At 41.4% G+C, this 18,248-nt stretch overlaps 1 protein-coding gene across 2 annotated transcripts in view; it reads left to right on the top strand.

Annotated features, from left to right (window-relative positions):
- The window catches only part of ERICH1 (glutamate rich 1), a 135,854-nt gene extending 117,818 nt beyond the window's left edge, over nt 1-18,036 (top strand). Inside the window, exons 6-9 of one of the 2 annotated variants that reach the window (XM_040349802.1) lie at nt 173-532; nt 2,916-3,110; nt 17,541-17,623; nt 17,905-18,036. In XM_040349802.1, the coding sequence (XP_040205736.1) occupies nt 173-532; nt 2,916-3,110; nt 17,541-17,620 (635 nt within the window). In that variant the 3' untranslated portion in view covers nt 17,621-17,623; nt 17,905-18,036. Of the gene's footprint in view, nt 1-172; nt 533-2,915; nt 3,111-17,540 lie in introns of both variants that reach the window. The other variant, XM_040349801.1, reaches the window with a different exon arrangement.
- Nucleotides 18,037-18,248: the final 212 nt, after the last annotated feature.

Raw genomic sequence — 18,248 nt, 5'->3', positions numbered from 1 at the left:
TTTTGCAGGTAGTGCTTCTTTTTTACAGTGCTTAACTCAGCAACAGAGTCAGATTAATTGCTAGAAGATGTTTTTTTGTCCATAGCACCATTATTTTAATTACCATAAGTAAAATATATTCCAGACTAGATTATCTAAATAATATAAATGTCATAACTAAATTAATTTTCAGAGAACCAGCCAGCGAAGAGGCGAAAAAGACGCAGGCAGCGGAAGAAAGAAAATTCTGCATCCCATTCTGCCCCTGACAGCAGAAACCACCAGAAACCCACAGAGGATCAAACTCTGAAATCTGAAAGCTTGTTCATCAATAAAAATAAAAAGAGGAAACTACAAAGAAGGAGGCAGAAAGAAAGGTTGAAAGCAGCTGGTCTTTGGCCAAAGATGAAGACTGTAGAGTTAACAAATCAGCCTGAGACAGGGATGGTGGATGCAGTGGAGCAGTCCAATGCACAAAGTGAGGAGGAGCTGAAGAAAACAGAGGACTTGTTGGATTTCCTGCAAGCAACTCAAGAGATCTACTTCACTGAATGTATGTTGCATGTTTTGTTTCTGTATATTTTTCTGAAATGTTTTAAATAATGAAATGTACTACAGATTTATTTAAACTTGAGATTAATGCCTAATGTTTTGCAGGTGGACCTGATTGCATGGTCCATGTATCCCTATGCACCAGTGGGTGTAAACAGACTTGTGTCCGTTTACACCCGCCTACCTCAGATCCAGTCCACTAAAAAACAAATGAAAAAGGATCCATCCTTTTCCGTTTAGATGAATCAGAATCCCTGCTGAGAAAAGAGGGATCAGCTCCATGCAAAAGGGGCCTAAATCTTGAAGTTTTCCCCTTTTTATGATTTTAAAATTGATTCACAAAGCTTTTTCACAAGTGAAGTGGCTAATTGTATGTAATCATTTTATGTATTGGTGCAAAATGCGCCTACTTAAAGATAATTAAAACAAAACTTCCCTACTGTAATGCCCTGTACACATGATCGGTTTGTCTGATGAAAACGGACCGATGGATTTTTTCATCAGATATCCGATGAAGCTGACTTTCATCAGTCTTGCCTACACACCATCGGTTAAAGATCCGATTGTATCCAACGCGGTGACTTAAAACACAACGACGTGCTGAGAAAAATGAAGTTCAATGCTTCCGAGCATGCGTCGACTTGATTCTGAGCATGCGTGGATTTTTGACTGATGGTTTTCCCCACAGACGATCATTTTTTTTTCTATCGTTTTTTTTAACCATAAGAAACATTTAAAACAGGTTCTATTTTTTTTCACCGATGGGGGGGGGGGGACTGATAGGCCCACACACGATCGGTTCGTCTGATGAAAACGGTACATCGGTCCGTTTTCATCAGATGAACCGATCGTGTGTACAGGGCATAAGAAAATTGCATAATGTGCTAGTATGCATCACATACTAGCACACTATGAAATACTTGCCTTAGAACGAAGCCCTTCAGCAGTGTGCTGTCACTGCTGACAGGCCTTCCTTCTGGGTTCACGGACTCCAGCTGTGTGAGTAGCCAGAGCCGCAATGACGTCACTTCCGCACATACGCGTGGGAGCACTTGGTCCCTGACACGGTGTTCTGAAGGTCCGGTACGGTATGATGGACCTTCATAGCGCATACACCGGTGATGTCGCCTGGTGCCTCCAGTGTGAATATCTCCTAAATAGTGTCTGTTTGGGAATTTATACCTACAAATTAATATTTCCCAAACTACTACCACTTTAGTGGTTTGAGCCCTGGTTCACACTGGGTACGATTTGAGATGCGATTTGACATGTCAAATCGCATCTCAAATCGGCGGCAATTGTCGGCAATGGCACTGTCCTAATCAGTGCGACGCCGCATCTGCGATTTCAAAAAGTAGTTCCTGTACTACTTTTTGCGATTTCGGGCCGCGATTTACATTAAATTGCGGCCAAAATCGCAGCCGCAAAAAAGCGGTAAAATCGCGCATTTTACCGCGATTTTGAATTCGCAGCTGTGTGAACCTAGGCTTAAAAGTGTGTTTTTTTTGTTTTGTTTTAACCTAATGCATTCTCTGCATTAAGGTAAAAAAAAAAACTCCCTACTACTTGTCCTAAAAATTCTAGCTTCCTGGTAACAGGTCCTTTTAGTTTTATTAGAGTGAATAAATTTTTTAGGACAAGCATAAAGTAGGTGACGTCAGAGCTCCAGGTTTAACATACATTGTATTTTCATTTTTGGCAATCCAACATTTTTAAGGCAGGTGGCCTGCATGACAGCCCAGCAATAAGTATTTTCAAAATGAGGTCAGCAATAGCAGCCTTTTAAATTTCTATTCTGCACTACTGTTTTCTTTAAATTGTATGTAAACCCTCACATATACCCAGTGAAGAGAACAGCCTCAGATGATACACAGAGATAAAACACATCTCCCTACATAAGTCTGCTGTCTTTATCTTTATATACTGTTTAGAAAGTGCATGTTAGAATTTCCTCTTCCTGTTCCAGCAGGGGAAGGGGTCTTTCCATACACTGTGAGACAGCTGATTGGAAGAAAGGCACACACCCTCTTACATAGGCAGAGACTTGCAGAGCTTTGCTGTGAATTGACCAGCTGTCTGCTAATCTATTTTTAGCACCTGCCCTGACACACATTTCAGGCTGGTTTTATCTTGGTGTCAGAGAACTTGTCAGAAGTTATCAACGTGATAATGAAAGAATAGAGCAGGAGAAAGCCACGGGACTCAGGGCTTTGGCGAGAGATAAGAAAACACTGCAGATATGTGTGCCTGCCTAGCTCAAATTTCATGAATCGGGTTTACATCCACTTTAAGTCATATTCTTATACACACCTAATGTATGTACTGTATGTTGTACACAAACATTATTTAATGTTCATTAGAATGTGTAACCTTCATTTCTTTAGGCAAATCACTATGTGCAGATTCTGTTCTGTCCACTGAACTGGTGCTGGAAATAATAAATCAAATCAAGAATGGTGCAGTTCCTTTCTCTGAACTGTGCCTCTTACATCAGCTCAAGAGTCTGCTTCTCCTACAGGATATTGAAAGATTAAAAGATTCATTGGACAGCTTCAAAAAACATTCCTCTATGCCTGTTGGTATGTATTTTTTAACTGTTTTATATAATTCACTGACATCGGTGAACTGCTTCTTGTTTATCAGCTTATGCCAGCAGTGCTGTGTATTTCTTAAGAAGCCGTGGAGTTAAAGTATAGTCCAGGTAAACTATAAGGCCCCATACTCACGAGCAAACATGTCTGCTGAAACTGGCCCGCAGGCCAGTTTCAGCAGACATGTTTGGTCGTGTGTGGGCGCGAGCGGGCCGAATTCCAGCAAACATTTGCCCGCCGGGCCTTTTCCCAGCGGGCAAATATTCCTGGACTTGTTTTAAAACAGCCCGCTGGAATTCAGCCCGCTCGAACATGTACGGTCGTCAGTACAGACCTACCGTACATGTCCAGGCGCCCGCCGTCCCTCGCATGCGTCGCATGCGTGGAAGCATTTTAAAGGCGGGCCGCCCACGTCGCCGCGTCATTGTCGCGGCGACACCGCGTCATCGACGCGGCGACACCGCGGACACGCCCCGCGTATTGTTTACGCGCGGACTTCTGTACGATGGTGTGTACAACCATCGTACAGAAGCCCTCTGGCAGACATGTATGGTGAAAACGGTCCGACGGACCGCTTTCACCATACATGTTTGTCCGTGTGTACCCGGCCTAAATGTATGTACTGGATACACAAATATGTTGTGAATGTTTGTTTAATTTTATTTTTCAAGCGAGGTAGGTAAATACTTTGATTCTATATAGATGGACATCTAATAAACCTGTAATTTCTATAATTTACTGTACATTCATAAAGCATCAGTCTTGTATAATATATAACTACTGAACAGCCAAAGATAAATTATTATATATATATATTAGTGTGTGTGTGTATATGTGTGTGTGTGTGTGTGTATATATATATACAAATACATGAATACAGTAGCTCACGAGTGAGTACACCCCTCAAATATTTTGAAAATATTTTATTCTATCTTTTTTCATGCGACAACACGAATTAAATGACGCTTTGCTACAATGTAAAGTAGTGCGTATACAGCTTGTATAACAGTGTAAAATGACTGCCCCCTCAAAATAACTCAACACAGTCTTTAATGTATAAACCACTGGCAGAAGTGAGTACTAAGTCAAAATGCCCAAATTGGGCCCAAAATGTCAATATTTTGTGTGGCCACCATTATTTTCCAGCACTGCCGTAACCCTCTTGGGCATGAAGTTCACCAGAGCTTCACATGTTGCCAATCGAGTCCTCTTCCACTCCTCCATGAAGACATCACAGAGCTGGTGGATGTTGGAGACCTTGCTCAATAGCGTTTAGGTCTGGAGACATGCTTGGCCAGTCCATTACCTTTACCCTCGGCTTCTTTAGCATGGCAGTGGTCGTCTTGGAGGTGTGTTTGGGATCATGCTTGACTGTAGACAAGAAACTCTTGTCTTTGTACTCCTCACCTGGTTGCCTCCACACACGCTTGACACCATATGAACCAAATACGTTTATCTTGTCTTGGTCTCATCAGACCACAGGACACGGTTCCAGTAATCTATGTCCTTGGTCTACTTGTCTTCAGCAAACTGTTTGCGGGGTTTCTTGTGCATCATCTTTAGAAGAGGTTTTCTTCATTGGATGACAGCCATGCAGACCAATTTGATGCAGTGTGTGGCGTATGGTCTGAGCACTGACTGGCTGACCCCCCACCCCTTCAACCTCTGCAGCAATGCTGGCAGCACTTGTACGTCTATTTCCCGAAGGCAACTTCTAGATATGACGTTGAGCATGTGCACTCAACTTCTTTGGTTGATGATGGCAAGGTCTGTTCTGAGTGGAACCTGTCCTGTTAAACCGCTGTATGGTCTTGGCCACTGTGCTGCAGCTCAGTATCAAGGTCTTGGCAATCTTTCTATAGCCTAGGCCATCTTTATGTAGAGCAACCATTCTTCTTTTTTTCTTTTTTTTTTTAGATCCTCAGAGTTCTTTGCTGTGAGGTGCCATGTTGAACTTCCAGTAACCAATGTGACAGAGTGAGAGCGATAACACCAAATTTAACACACCTGCTCCCCATTCACACCTGAGACCATTTAACACTTAACGAGTCAGATGACACTGGGAAGGGAAAATGGCCAATTAAGCCCAATTTGTAAATTTTCACTTGGGGGTGTACTCGCTTTTGTTTCCAGTGGTTTAGACTTTAACTACTTGCCGCCCGTGCTATAGCCAAAAGATGGCTACAGCGCAGGCCTTAATTTTCGGGAGGGCATCCATGGACGCTCATCAGTGCCCATTAGTGTAGCCCATTAGTGCAGCCACATCACATCAGTGAAAAAGAAAAATTGTCTGGTTTCCAAATTTTATAACAAACTTTGGGGAGGGGGGGGGTTCTAAATTTTTAGTCCTTTTTTTTTTTTTTTTTTTTTTTTCTTTTTTTTTTGGCCAAAAAAAACCCATCAGCGGTTAAATACCACCAAAAAGACAGCTCTATTTGTGTGCAAAAAAGGATACAAGTTTCATTTGGGTACACTGTAGCATAACTGCGCAATTGTCATTCAAAGAGTGACATCGCTGAAAATTGGTCTGGCAGGAAGGGGGGTTTAGGTGCCCAGTAAGCAATTGGTTAATGGCTGTGTGTTGAGTTATTTTGAGGGTACAGCAAATTTACACTGTTATACAAGCTGTAAAACTTGAAGAGGAGATATGGACAGCCGCACACCAAAAAAAAACCTTGAAAATGTAGCCTTTAATGGTTAAAGGAAAAAAGCACAGCAAGCAGTGGAGTGTATAGCTGACGCGTTTCGCACTAGGTTTCAGTGCTTAGTCATAGCCAAAAACAAAATGAAATACATTCCAAATATATACACCAATCTAAAAACATCGCATGATCCACCCCTGCCTGTGATTGGCCATCGCTAATTGTGTGTAATCAGTCAATAGTTAGACGGTGACGATAATCACCTGCAGGAGTGGGCCGAATAAATGAATGTGCCACACACATTTGAAAATCAAATTAAATCAAATAATGATAAAAATAAATATGAATAAAAATTGAGACTTATATTAATTTCATGTATGTATATTAGTTTTATTAGATTTTATTTAAGAGTAAATGAACGAAAGCGTGTCATCATGACGCAAATCGGTGGTGGATCAAACATTGTTATGTATGCATGTATTTTCAAATCAGCCTTGTAAAACTTTGTAACAAAGTCAATTTGTGTTACATGTATATACGTGACCATGGTAAAAATGGGTTTAAAAGTGAAGGTGTATATATATGTAAAGGAACATTGACGTATAATAAACTCAGAAATGATGTGATGCGGATGAGGAAAGATAAAAGAAAAATAAGGAAAATTATTATAATAAAGCCCAAGTGTGTGGGTGTGAAAATAATAAAGGTGTACATACTCATGGAGGGGCTCGGGTGGTGAATAATAAATGAAGAAATGGTGTTTTTTTATATATATATATATATATATATATATATATATATATATATATATATATATATATATATATATATATATATATATTCATTCATTTATCTATTTACTAAGAAACGTAAAGTGTAAACCATTAAGTGGCAATATGTGTGTCTAAATAAGTGTAGATAGCTAATATGTATGTATATAAACGTAAAAAAGAAAAGAATATACAATGAGAAAAAATGAATACAAAACAGAAATATAAATGTGGGTGTACATCCCATGATGACTATTTCCTACTGTTCGTATTTCACTTCCCACTGTTCACTCTTTATTGTAAAAATTGTATGCAACGATCGAGTAAAAATAAAAATGAAAAAATGAAAAATGTCCCAAATATATATATATATATATATATATATATATATATATATATATATATATATTAAAATGTTGAAGAAATCAAGACAAAGCTTGATATAAATGTAAATATCGATATCAATATATATATATATATATATATATATATATATATATATATATATATATATATATATATATATATATAGAAAATGTTTGTCACTCTCGAGTGCCATTGACATCCCAGAACAAATGCTCACTAAAAAAAACATCTTTGTATGTTCGTGTATAAATAAGATTCAAACGGAAAAAGTAGAGACATATGTATACCAGATCGTTGTGAGTACAATGTAGGAAGTCCTGAAAACTCGGCCAATCCCAAAAAAAAATCAAAAAGTCAAAAAATCTAGGCACCATGAGACCATCAAAAAAGAAAGAGGGTGGTGGATAATCGATGTATTAAATACAGTACATATTATAAAAATAACAATTACGTATAGGAAAAAAAAATCCTATGTGACATGAAATGCTAACCTACACAAGAAAAGGATGTTTTAGTGATTGCGAGTATAGGTAAAAAAATATATGTAAAAGAAGGGATGTACAAAATCTGATGTAATTTAGATGTAATCCTGATCAAACTTCACTCATGTGTTTCGATGGCTTAATTTGTGTCTGACTCTTGTAGTGTCGGTAACCTGACAAGAAACACAAGAATGTGATTTTTATGATAAGAATGATCAGGTGGACATCCTAGTACTTTTACTTTTTTACTTTTTGTTTTTGGTAGGACCCTCAGGGTGTGTATGTTGTGTATGTCTTGGTGTCTCTGAGAATTGTGTAAAATGAGTATGTTCCTGTAAACCAACAAAAAAGGAAGGAACAAACAATGTAACCATCAGAACAATGGAAAGAAAGATTCTCAAAAAGACACCAAAGACTGAAAGCGTAGCACACTACGATATTGTAATTGAACGTTTTCTTTTTTTTTTCTCGAAAATATTGTTGAGAATGGTGAAAGCATGGGGATCATATGTGAAATGTGTTGAGACACAGTAGACTGCTCAGCCGCTGCACTGTAATATGACTGACCAAATGGTCGTAGTGTATACATATGTGTGTCGCAGGGTATAGTGGCATAGTTAGCATAGCGCCTTTGTGGGGCACATATTATCTCCAAACTCAAACCAAGGACTGATGGCTGAGGAAACGACAGAATAAAACAAAAGGTTATACAAGCTGTACACTCACTACTTTACATTGTAGCAAAGTGTAATTTCTTCAGTGTTGCCACATGAAAGGATATAATAAAATATTTTACAAAAAATTGTGAGATACTCTATATACACTATATTGCCAAAAGTATTGGGACACCTGCCTTCACACGCACATGAATGTTAATGGCATCCCAGTCTTGGTCCATAGGGTTCAGGCCTTCTCGTTCAACATCAGTGCCTGACCTCACAAATGCGTTTCTGGAAGAATGGCCAAACACTCCCATAGACACACTCCTAAACCTTGTGGACAGCCTTCCCAGAAAAGTTGAAGCTGTTATAGCTGCAACGGGTGGCCGAACTCAATATTGAACCCTACAGAATAAGACTGGGATGCCATTAAAGTTTGTGTGTGTAAAGGCAGGTGTCCCAGTACTTTTGGCAGTATAGTTTGTGTTTGTGTGTAAATATATATATATATATATATATATATATATGTATGTATGTATGTATGTATGTGTATATGTATATGTATATATATATATATATATATATATATGTGTATGTATATATATTATAAATCTCCACAAAATATATATATCATATATATCAGGGGGAGAAATGACTAATCGTCTGTTCATACAATGTACATGTACATGTACAATGTATTACAGTGATCTGTAATTTCCCCTAGTCAGTCCCACCCCCCTTCAGTTAGAACACACCTAGGGAACATAATTAATCCCTTCCTTGCCCCCTAGTGTTAACCCCTTCCCTGCCAGTGACATTTGTATAGCACTGATCGCTATAAAAAAGCCAATGGTCCCAAAAATGTGTCCGCCATAAGGTCGCAGTACCGATAAAAATTGTTGATCACCGCCATTACTAGTAAAGAAAAAAATATTAATAAAAATGCCATAAAACTATCCCCTATTTTGTAGACGCTATAACTTTTTCGCAAACCAATCAATAAATGCTTATTGCAATTTTTTTTTATGAAAAATATATGTATCGGCCTAAACTGAGAAAATAAATCTTTTTTTTATATATTTTTGGGGAATATATATTATAGCAAAAAGTAAAAAATATAATATTTTTTTCAAAATTGTCGCTCTATTTTTGTTTATAGCGCCAAAAATTAAAAACCGCAGAGGTGATCAAATACCACCAAAAGAAAGCTCTATTTGTGGGGAAAAAAGGACGCCAATTTTGTTTGGGAGCACATCGCACGACCACGCAATTGTCAGTTAAAGCGATGCAGTGTCGAATCGCAAAAAGTGGCCCGGTCATTGACCAGCTAAATGGTCCGGGCTGAAGTGGTTAAGGAAACAAAGTTTTAGCTTAATTCTCTGTGGCACCTTTTATTAAGCAAATTAGTGACAGTTGGGCACAAATCAGGCTGCCTCTTGTATACAATGCCTTTGAAAATGTATTCATACTAGGGCTGTTACTGATTAAATTTTCGTGTTCGACTAATTTTGATTAATTATAATGCACTTATAGCTCCAACTACTTTTAGCTTATCTCCTTGCATTGCAACTCTGCATTACTCAGTGGTAAATGTGGTATACACTACAGTAGGTGTTTGTGATATTGTGTTTTTAGCACGACAGCATCGCGCTGATTCTCGGCGACATGGTGCCGAGATCTCGCCGACATCTCGCACTCACTGGAATAGTGACAGCACATTCCAACGTGCGCGTCATAGAAGCGACGGGAGTTTCGACTTGGATTCCCGCCAATTCTACACGTGTGCGGCGTTTGTTATGAATCCTGAGGGGGAAGTCCCCGCCGGATTTTAAATAAAAATTCGGCATGGGTTCCCCCCTCAGGAGCATACCGGGCCCTTAGGTCTGTTATGGGTTGTAAGGAGAGCCCCCCTATGCCGAAAAAACGGCTAAGGGGGTCCCCCTACAATCCATACCAGACCCGTATCCAAAGCACGCTACCCGGCCGGTCAGGAAGGGAGTGGGGACGAGCGAGCGCCCCCCCCTCCTGAGCCGTACCAGGCTGCATGCCCTCAACATGGGGGGGTTGGGTGCTCTGGGGCAGGGGGGTGCACTGCGGGGCCCCCCCACCCCAGAGCACCCTGTCCCCATGTTGATGAGGACAGGGCCCCTTCCCGACAACCCTGGCCGTTGGTTGTCGGGGTATGCGGGCGGGAGGCTTATCGGAATCTGGGAGCCCCCTTTAATAAGGGGGCCCCCAGATACCGGCCCCCCACCCTAAGTGAATGGATATGGGGTACATCGTACCCCTAACCATTCACCTGCAAGAAAAGTGGTAAAAACACAAATAAACCACACAGGGTATTAAAATATTTTATTAGTCTGCTCCGGAGGCTCCCCATGTCTTCTTTAGCTCTTTTACCAGGGGGAGCTTCTTCTTCCGATTTCCGGGGGTCTTCTCCTGCTCTCCGGGGTCTTCACCGCTCTTCTGTGACGTCTTCTCCGCTCCGGGGGGTCTTCTTCTATGTTCGCCGCTCTCCGCTCTTGACTCGGCGCACCCCGGTTCTTCCTCCCGCTGTCCGGTGCCTTCTCCTTCTTCCGCTGTTCTGTGACGTCTTCTCCTCTTCTTCCGCTGTTCTGTGACGTCTTCTACTTCTCCCTTCAGGCCGCTGCGCTGTGCTGTGACGTCTTCTCTTCTCTTCTCCCGATGCTGACACGTCGCTTCTTCTCGCTGCAATGACTGTGCGTGGCTTGCATCGGATTTATATAGGCCTCACAGTCCCATCATGCTCTGGTACCTACCCATGTGATACCTACCCACGTGGTACCTACCGGAGCATGATGGGACTGTGAGGTCTATATAAGTCCGACGCAAGCCACGCACCTGTCATTGCAGCGAGAAGAGGCGACGTGTCAGCATCGGGAGAAGCGAAGACGTCACAGCACAGCGGCCTGAAGGGAGAAGTAGAAGACGTCACAGAACAGCGGGAGAAGACGTCACAGAACAGCGGAAGAAGGAGAAGACAGCGGGAGGAAGAACCGGGGTGCGCCGAGTCAAGAGCGGAGAGCGGCGAACATAGAAGAAGACCCCCCGGAGCGGAGAAGACGTCACAGAAGAGCGGTGAAGACCCCGGAGAGCAGGAGAAGACCCCCGGAAATCGGAAGAAGAAGCTCCCCCTGGTAAAAGAGCTAAAGAAGACAGGGGGAGCCTCCGGAGCAGACTAATAAAATATTTTAATACCCTGTGTGGTTTATTTGTGTTTTTACCAGTTTTATTGCAGGTGAATGGGTAGGGGTACGATGTACCCCATATCCATTCACTTAGGGTGGGGGGCCGGTATCTGGGGGCCCCCTTATTAAAGGGGGCTCCCAGATTCCGATAAGCCTCCCGCCCGCATACCGCGACAACCAACGGCCAGGGTTGTCGGGAAGGGGCCCTGTCCTCATCAACATGGGGACAGGGTGCTCTGGGGTGGGGGGGCCCCGCAGTGCACCCCGCTGCCCCAGAGCACCCAACCCCCCCATGTTGAGGGCATGCGGCCTGGTACGGCTCAGGGGGGGGGGCCGCACGCTCGTCCCCACTCCTTTCCTGACCGGCCGGGTAGCGTGCTTTGGATACGGGTCTGGTATGGATTGTAGGGGGGCCCCCTACGCCGTTTTTTCGGCGTAGGGGGGCTCTCCTTACAACTTATAACAGACCTAAGGGCCCGGTATGCTCCTGAGGGGGGAACCCATGCCGAATTTTTATTTAAAATCCGGCGGGGACTTCCCCCTCAGGATTCATAACAAACGCCGCACACTTGTAGAATTGGCGGGAATCCAAGTCGGATCTCCCGTCGCTTCTATGACGGCTCTGTCTCCATCGCGGCAAGCCAGCTCGGCGCTGGCTCCCGCGATGGGGCTCGTATGTGCTCAATCTCGCCGAGAAAGGGAGCGAGATTGACACAATATCGCGTGCACCTACTGTATATACAATCACCCGACACTAGTTAGTTTCCACAATCCATGACTTAACTTCACAGTTCACATAAATACGTTTTTAAATTTTAAATTCAAACTGTAGCACTGACGCAAGTAATTTGAGTTAGTTTAACTTTAATTATAAAACGTATCTAGTATATTGACTGTCGGTCACTTTATAGTAGGCAAGTAGGCATCACTTTAGCCAGTCACGCAGACATACATTTTACATTTACATTTTACATTTTACATTTTCTGGAAGCAGACATGATCGCATTTTATTGACAATATACCCTGAAGAACCGAACAGTCTGAAGTACGGAACAGATATTGCCGATACACAAAGAATTGTCTGCACAAAACTGCTTAGGACAGGAAAACAATGATTATTTTTGCCCCCTTCCCCTGATGGAGCCTGATGAATCCTCCTGCTCCACAGATGCAAAGGTACCTCAATCCAATGGGTGCAGTTTGCTTGCATCCAGCAGGGTAAGTCTCACTGTCCAGGCTGTCCGGTGACGTCAAGAATTTTGATCGATCAAAAGAATTAAAGTTTAATCAAGGAATTAATCTTTAATTTCCCCAGCCCTTATTCATACCCCTTGAAACGTTCCACAATTTATCATGTTGCAACCAAAAGCATACATTTATTTTATTGGGATTTCATGTGATAGACCAACAAAAAGTGGCATGTAATTGTAAAGTGGAAGGAAGAATTTTTTTTTTTTTACAAATATTAAAACGTGTGGCGTGCATTTGTATTCACCCCACTTTACTCTGATACCCCTAACTAAAATCTGGTGGAACCAATTGCCTTCATAAGTCACCTAATTTAGTAAATAGAGTCCACCTGTGTGTAATTTAATCTCTGTATAAATACAGCTGTTCTGTGAAACCCTCAGAGGTTTGTTGGAAACAGCATCATGGAGGCCAAGGAACACACCAGACAGGTCAGGGATAAAGTTGTGGAGAAGTTTAAAGTAGCGTTGGCTTATAAAAAAAATATCCTAACTTTGAGTACTGTTCAATCCATAATCTGAAATTGGGAAAGAGTATGGCACAACGGCAAACCTACCAATACCTGGACATCCACCTAAACTGACAGGTCGGGCAAGGAGAGCATTAATCAGAGAAGCAGACAAGAGGCTCATGGTAACTCCACAACTCAGGTAGGAGAATCTGTCCACAAGACAACTATTAGTTGTGCACTCCACATATCTGGCCTTTTATGGAAGAGTGTGAAAAAGAAAGCCATTGTTAAAGCAAGACACTATTTGTGGTGAAAAACTAACACTGCACATCACCCTGAACACACCATCCCCACCGTGAAACATGGTGGTGGCAGCAGCATCATATTGTGGGGATGCTTTTCTTCAGCAGGGACAGGGAAGCTGGTCAGAATTGATTGGGAGATTGATAGAGCCAAATACAGAGCAATCTTAGAAGAAAACCTTAGTCTGCAAAAGACCTGAGACTGGGGCAGAGGTTTGTATAGGAGGCATTCTAATTGTTCAGCGCTGTCACATGGGCAGCACCGACTAATAAGAACCCTTGTACCCTGTCCTGTCAGCGCTGGAGAAGAGGAGAGAAAGCCACAGGGATTTCAAATTCCCGGACCAGTAATGCGGCCATCCGATGTGTCAGAACGGGTGATTGCGGGACTCGATGGGGAGGGGGTCCAGTGTAAGTTCACCTTTACAAATTTTCATAATGACATGCCCTCTGAGAGATTGCTCCACGGGAACTTTGTTGTTATCCCCTGGTGTCTCAACACACACCCCATCCAGTGACCGCTGCGACGTTGCGTCCAGCATGCCGTCTGGAAGTTCGGCTACCCATCTTTTGCCTGAGTCTCCCGGGATTGTCCTGGGATCGATCGGCTAGCCCGCAGTCTTGTCACACAGCCTTATGTCATCTTTGACTGCATAATACATCCCTGGCATCTTGTGCCAGCAGTCTATCACAGCAGTAAATATTGGGCTCTTCATCAGATCTCCTTGCACTGCTTCTGCTTTTTTCCATCTGGGAGAATGAGTGGATTTATCTGGGAAGACATTTTCCTATCTCCCATCCAGCACCTGCTTGATTAATGGTATGTGTTTTCAGCCTCTCAAGTCATATCTATGTGGGATTATAGCAACATGTGATTGACACTTATACAGTCCAGTCTGTATACACAGGAGCCTTTTTATATTTTTTAAGTTTGTTGTTGGACCAATAAACATTTTATGTTTGTATCAACTGTGGTTTTAGTCTTTCATCTATGTGGAACTACAACTACCAGCCACCAGCTTTCATAACACTGGTTTGTGGCTGTACAGAGTTGTAGAATCCCTCAGCACTTTCCTTGAAGACCTTTGTTGGTTATATTCTTACAGATTTTCTGTAAAGGTGAACTTACACTTTAATATCACTTTTTAACTTCACTTTCAAGATTAGCTATGCAGATCAAACTCAATGGCAATAAATATTCTGCTCATTTCCAGGATTAAACTAAGAGTTCTGCAGAGAAGGAAATTGGCAGAGAACCAGTATAAAATGCACAAGATGTACACTACTGATGGGTACTGAACATTTCTGGCATTTTCTCAAAGAAACGTACAGCCCCCATTTTAGTACATTAGTTATGTTACTTATATTTTCTGTAGCAGTAGCGTGTATATATAAGAATGGAGACTTTTAATGAGCCCGAAGAAGGGTTTGAAATCATCCTGTAAGTTTCCATATATAATAACTTGGCCAATAAAATGGAAACCTTAAACTTCAAACTTTCTGCATTATACTGTCTCTCTAAGATGGGAAAGTGTTTATTTAATCACCATGGAATGTGTCAAAGAACAGGTTGGAAGGTATAAAAGTCTTAGGAAGGTCGATTATGTCTCTCTTAATGTGGAACCACTGTTCGCCATGATTAAATCCAAAACACAAATATGGGCTCGCCTCTCTCTTGGAGTACTGGGTCGCATCAACCTAATTAAAATGGTGCTGTTACCTAAAATTCACACCCCAGTATATTTACCACTGAAATATTTCAAAATCATAGATGCAATCCTCAAACCCTTTGTTTGGGGGAAGAATAGACATAAATTGGCATGGCGACTACTCAAAAATCCCACTGACCTGGCTGGTACGGCCCTACCAGACTTCAGTCAATATTACTTAGCATCTCAACTTTCTCAATTGTTCCACATAGATAAGACTGACAGAGATTCGTCCGACTCATATGCCCCACCTGGGCCCAGTTGACCACTGATCCCATCTGCGCAATAGCGGCAGGCGCCGAAGGTAATACAAAAAAGGAGGAACACAATTCCCTTCTAAACCATTATAGGAAGGTATGGAGACTGGCCTCTGTCAAGATGGCCATACCCGTACATAAAGACTATTCTCCCCTATGGCATAATAAATCACTCCAGGAATTCTTGACTGTGCCAGACTCTCTGAGGCCTGGTGTAGGGGGGGGATTTTTTACCTCTCAGGCTGCGTACACACCGTCGGTCCAAACCGATGAAAACAGACCGAAGTTCAGTTTCATAGGTCCAACCCGTCCGTGTGTACGCCCCATCGGTCTTTTGTCCTTCGCGCTCGCGCAAATGCTCGGTATCGGTACCGATACTAGTATCGGTTTCGGGGCAAACCCTAATTGGTATCCTCTAGGATAACTTGCAGCAGCTGGGAGAAGTAGGTCTAAGAATAAGGATAGTGTGTGTGTATACACAGTTGTGCTCATAAGTTTACATACCCTGGCAGAATTTGATTTCTTGGCCATTTTTCAGAGAATATGTATGATAACACAAACTTTTCTTTTGCTAATGGTTACTGTTTGGCTGAAGCCATTTATTATCAATCAACTGTGTTTACTCTTTTTAAATCATAATGGCAACAGAACATGCCCAAATGACCTTGATCAAAAGTTTACATACCCCAGTTCTTAATACCGTGTATTGTCCCCTTTTAACATTGACAGCTTAAATTCTTTTGTGGTATTTGTGGATGAGGCTCTTTATCTTCTCAGATGGTAAAGCTGCCCATTCCTCTTGGCAAAAATCCTCCAGTTCCTATAAATTCTTGGGCTGACTTGCATGAACTGCATGTTTGAGATCTCCCCAGAGTGGCTCAATGATATTGAGGTCAGGAGTCTGAGATGGCCACTCCGGAACCTTCACTTTATTCTGCTGTAGCCAATGACAGGTCAACTTGGCCTTGTGTTTTGGATCACTGTCATGTTGGAATGTCCAAGCATGTGAAGCTTCCTGGCTGATGAATGCAAATGTTCCTCCAGTATTTTTTGATAACATACTGCATTTGATAACATATGCCTTTGTAGCCCACACATCCCCAAAACATGAGCAATTCACCTCCGGACCATCATCATAGGCATTGTTGACTCCTCTCCAAATGTAGCGTTTATGGTTGTGGCCAAAAAGCAAAATTTTGGTCTCATCACTCCTAATGACTTTGTGCCAGAACGTTTGAGGCTTGTGTGCTGTCTGGTGTATTGTAAGTTGGATACTTTGTGGCCTTTGCGTAGTAATGGCTTTCTTCTGGCTCGACCAAGCAGCCCATCTTTCTTCAAGTGCCTCCTTATTGTGCATCTTGAAACAGCCACACCACATGTTTTCAGAGAGTCCTGTATTTCACCTGAAGTTATTTGTGGGTTTTTATTTGCATCCCGAACAATTTTCATGGCAGTTGTGGCTGAAATTTTAGTTGGTCTTCTACCTGATCGTGGTTTGGTTTCAGCAGAACCCCTCATTTTCCACCTCCTTGATTAGAGTTTGAACACTGCTGATTGGCATTCTCAATTCCTTGTTTAATTTACAGTTCAACTACCTTGTCCCGCAGACCCTTTGACAATTCTTTTGCTTTCCCCATGACTCAGAATCCAGAAACATCAGTGCAGCACTGGATGAAAGAATAAACACACACTAATTACAAGCAAACAGATCACAGGTGAGGATGGTTACCTTTAATAGCCATTCAAACCCCTTTGTGTCAACTTGTGTGCATGTTATCAGGCCAAAATCACCAGGGTATGTAAACTTTAGATCAGGGTAATTTGGGTAGTTTCTGTTGCCATTATGGTTTAAAGAGTTAACACAGTTGATTGATAATAAATGGCTTCAGGCAAACACTAACCATGAGTGAAAGAAAAGTTTTTGTGTTATCATTCATATTCTCTGACAAATGGCCAAGAAATCATAAATTCTGCCAGGTTATGACAAGACTTGTAAAGCTGTATTACTTTACTGCGTGAAGGAATCTCAGGACACCACTCTAGTCCTGCTGTCTGCCAGAGCTGTGTCTATCTCAGGAGTGGATAGACAGTAATACAAATCATTTGGTGGGTAAAAAAGCTCTCATATGTATTTAATCTGTATATTTAGGTGTTTATCGTATTTAAATTAAATTCCTACATTCTCAATAATGCAGTACATAGCATAAAATGTTGAAAACTGGGAAAAGTTTGAAAATTGTCTTTTTTCAAAGTAATTATACAGCAGAAGTTGACATTTTCAATAATTGTCTTTCTTTTTTTTTTTTTTTTTTTTTTTGTCTAGATCACAGACTGGCTCTGCATTCTCTATTTTGTTACTGGATTTCAGACATTTTACCAATAAAGATAACAGCTACATCTTAATGGGTATCTACATTTTATGTCTTAAAAAAATGAATAAAAAGCTTTACATGTATACAACTTGTTTAGTTTATTTATAGCTAATACATAGTTCGGACTTGTGAAGAAAAATAACAAAAAAGCTAGCTCAAAATGCAGAAAACCTAATAATTTTTGTTGAAGTAAGGTTACTAAAATATTTTGAGAGGTTGCTGTGTGTATCTATATTTTATCCCATTGACTTTGTATGCCTTTGAATAAACCTGCAAGTTTCAATTTATCCAAAGTTTTTCTATTTTCGTTTTCAGACAGACACCAGTGGACTTAATAACTTTCCACTTACCGTAAATGCCTCAACTGCTTTGATGGTGACACCTCTGCATCTGATTTTGCCTATTCCTGTCATTTATTTTTAATTAAACAATTGACCAATAACCTAATTGATAACTGATTATTAATGCATATTATCATTTAGTTTTTATAGGACCCCTTTGGTTATGTTCCCATGCTCGCCCAGGGTTGTTTATGACCTTGATTGCCCTCTCTAGTTTGCCAGCCTAGCCTACAAGGTAGCTATTCTATTGCCAATGTTAATTAATACCTGTCATGGACCTTGGAATGCGGAAGTGTTCCTCCTTGAAATCTGTTACAC

The sequence above is a fragment of the Rana temporaria genome, chromosome 4 (assembly GCF_905171775.1).
Source record: "Rana temporaria chromosome 4, aRanTem1.1, whole genome shotgun sequence".
Lineage (NCBI taxonomy): Eukaryota > Metazoa > Chordata > Amphibia > Anura > Ranidae > Rana > Rana temporaria.
Note: the sequence above shows the minus strand (reverse complement) of the source record. Positions and strands in the feature narration are given on the sequence as shown.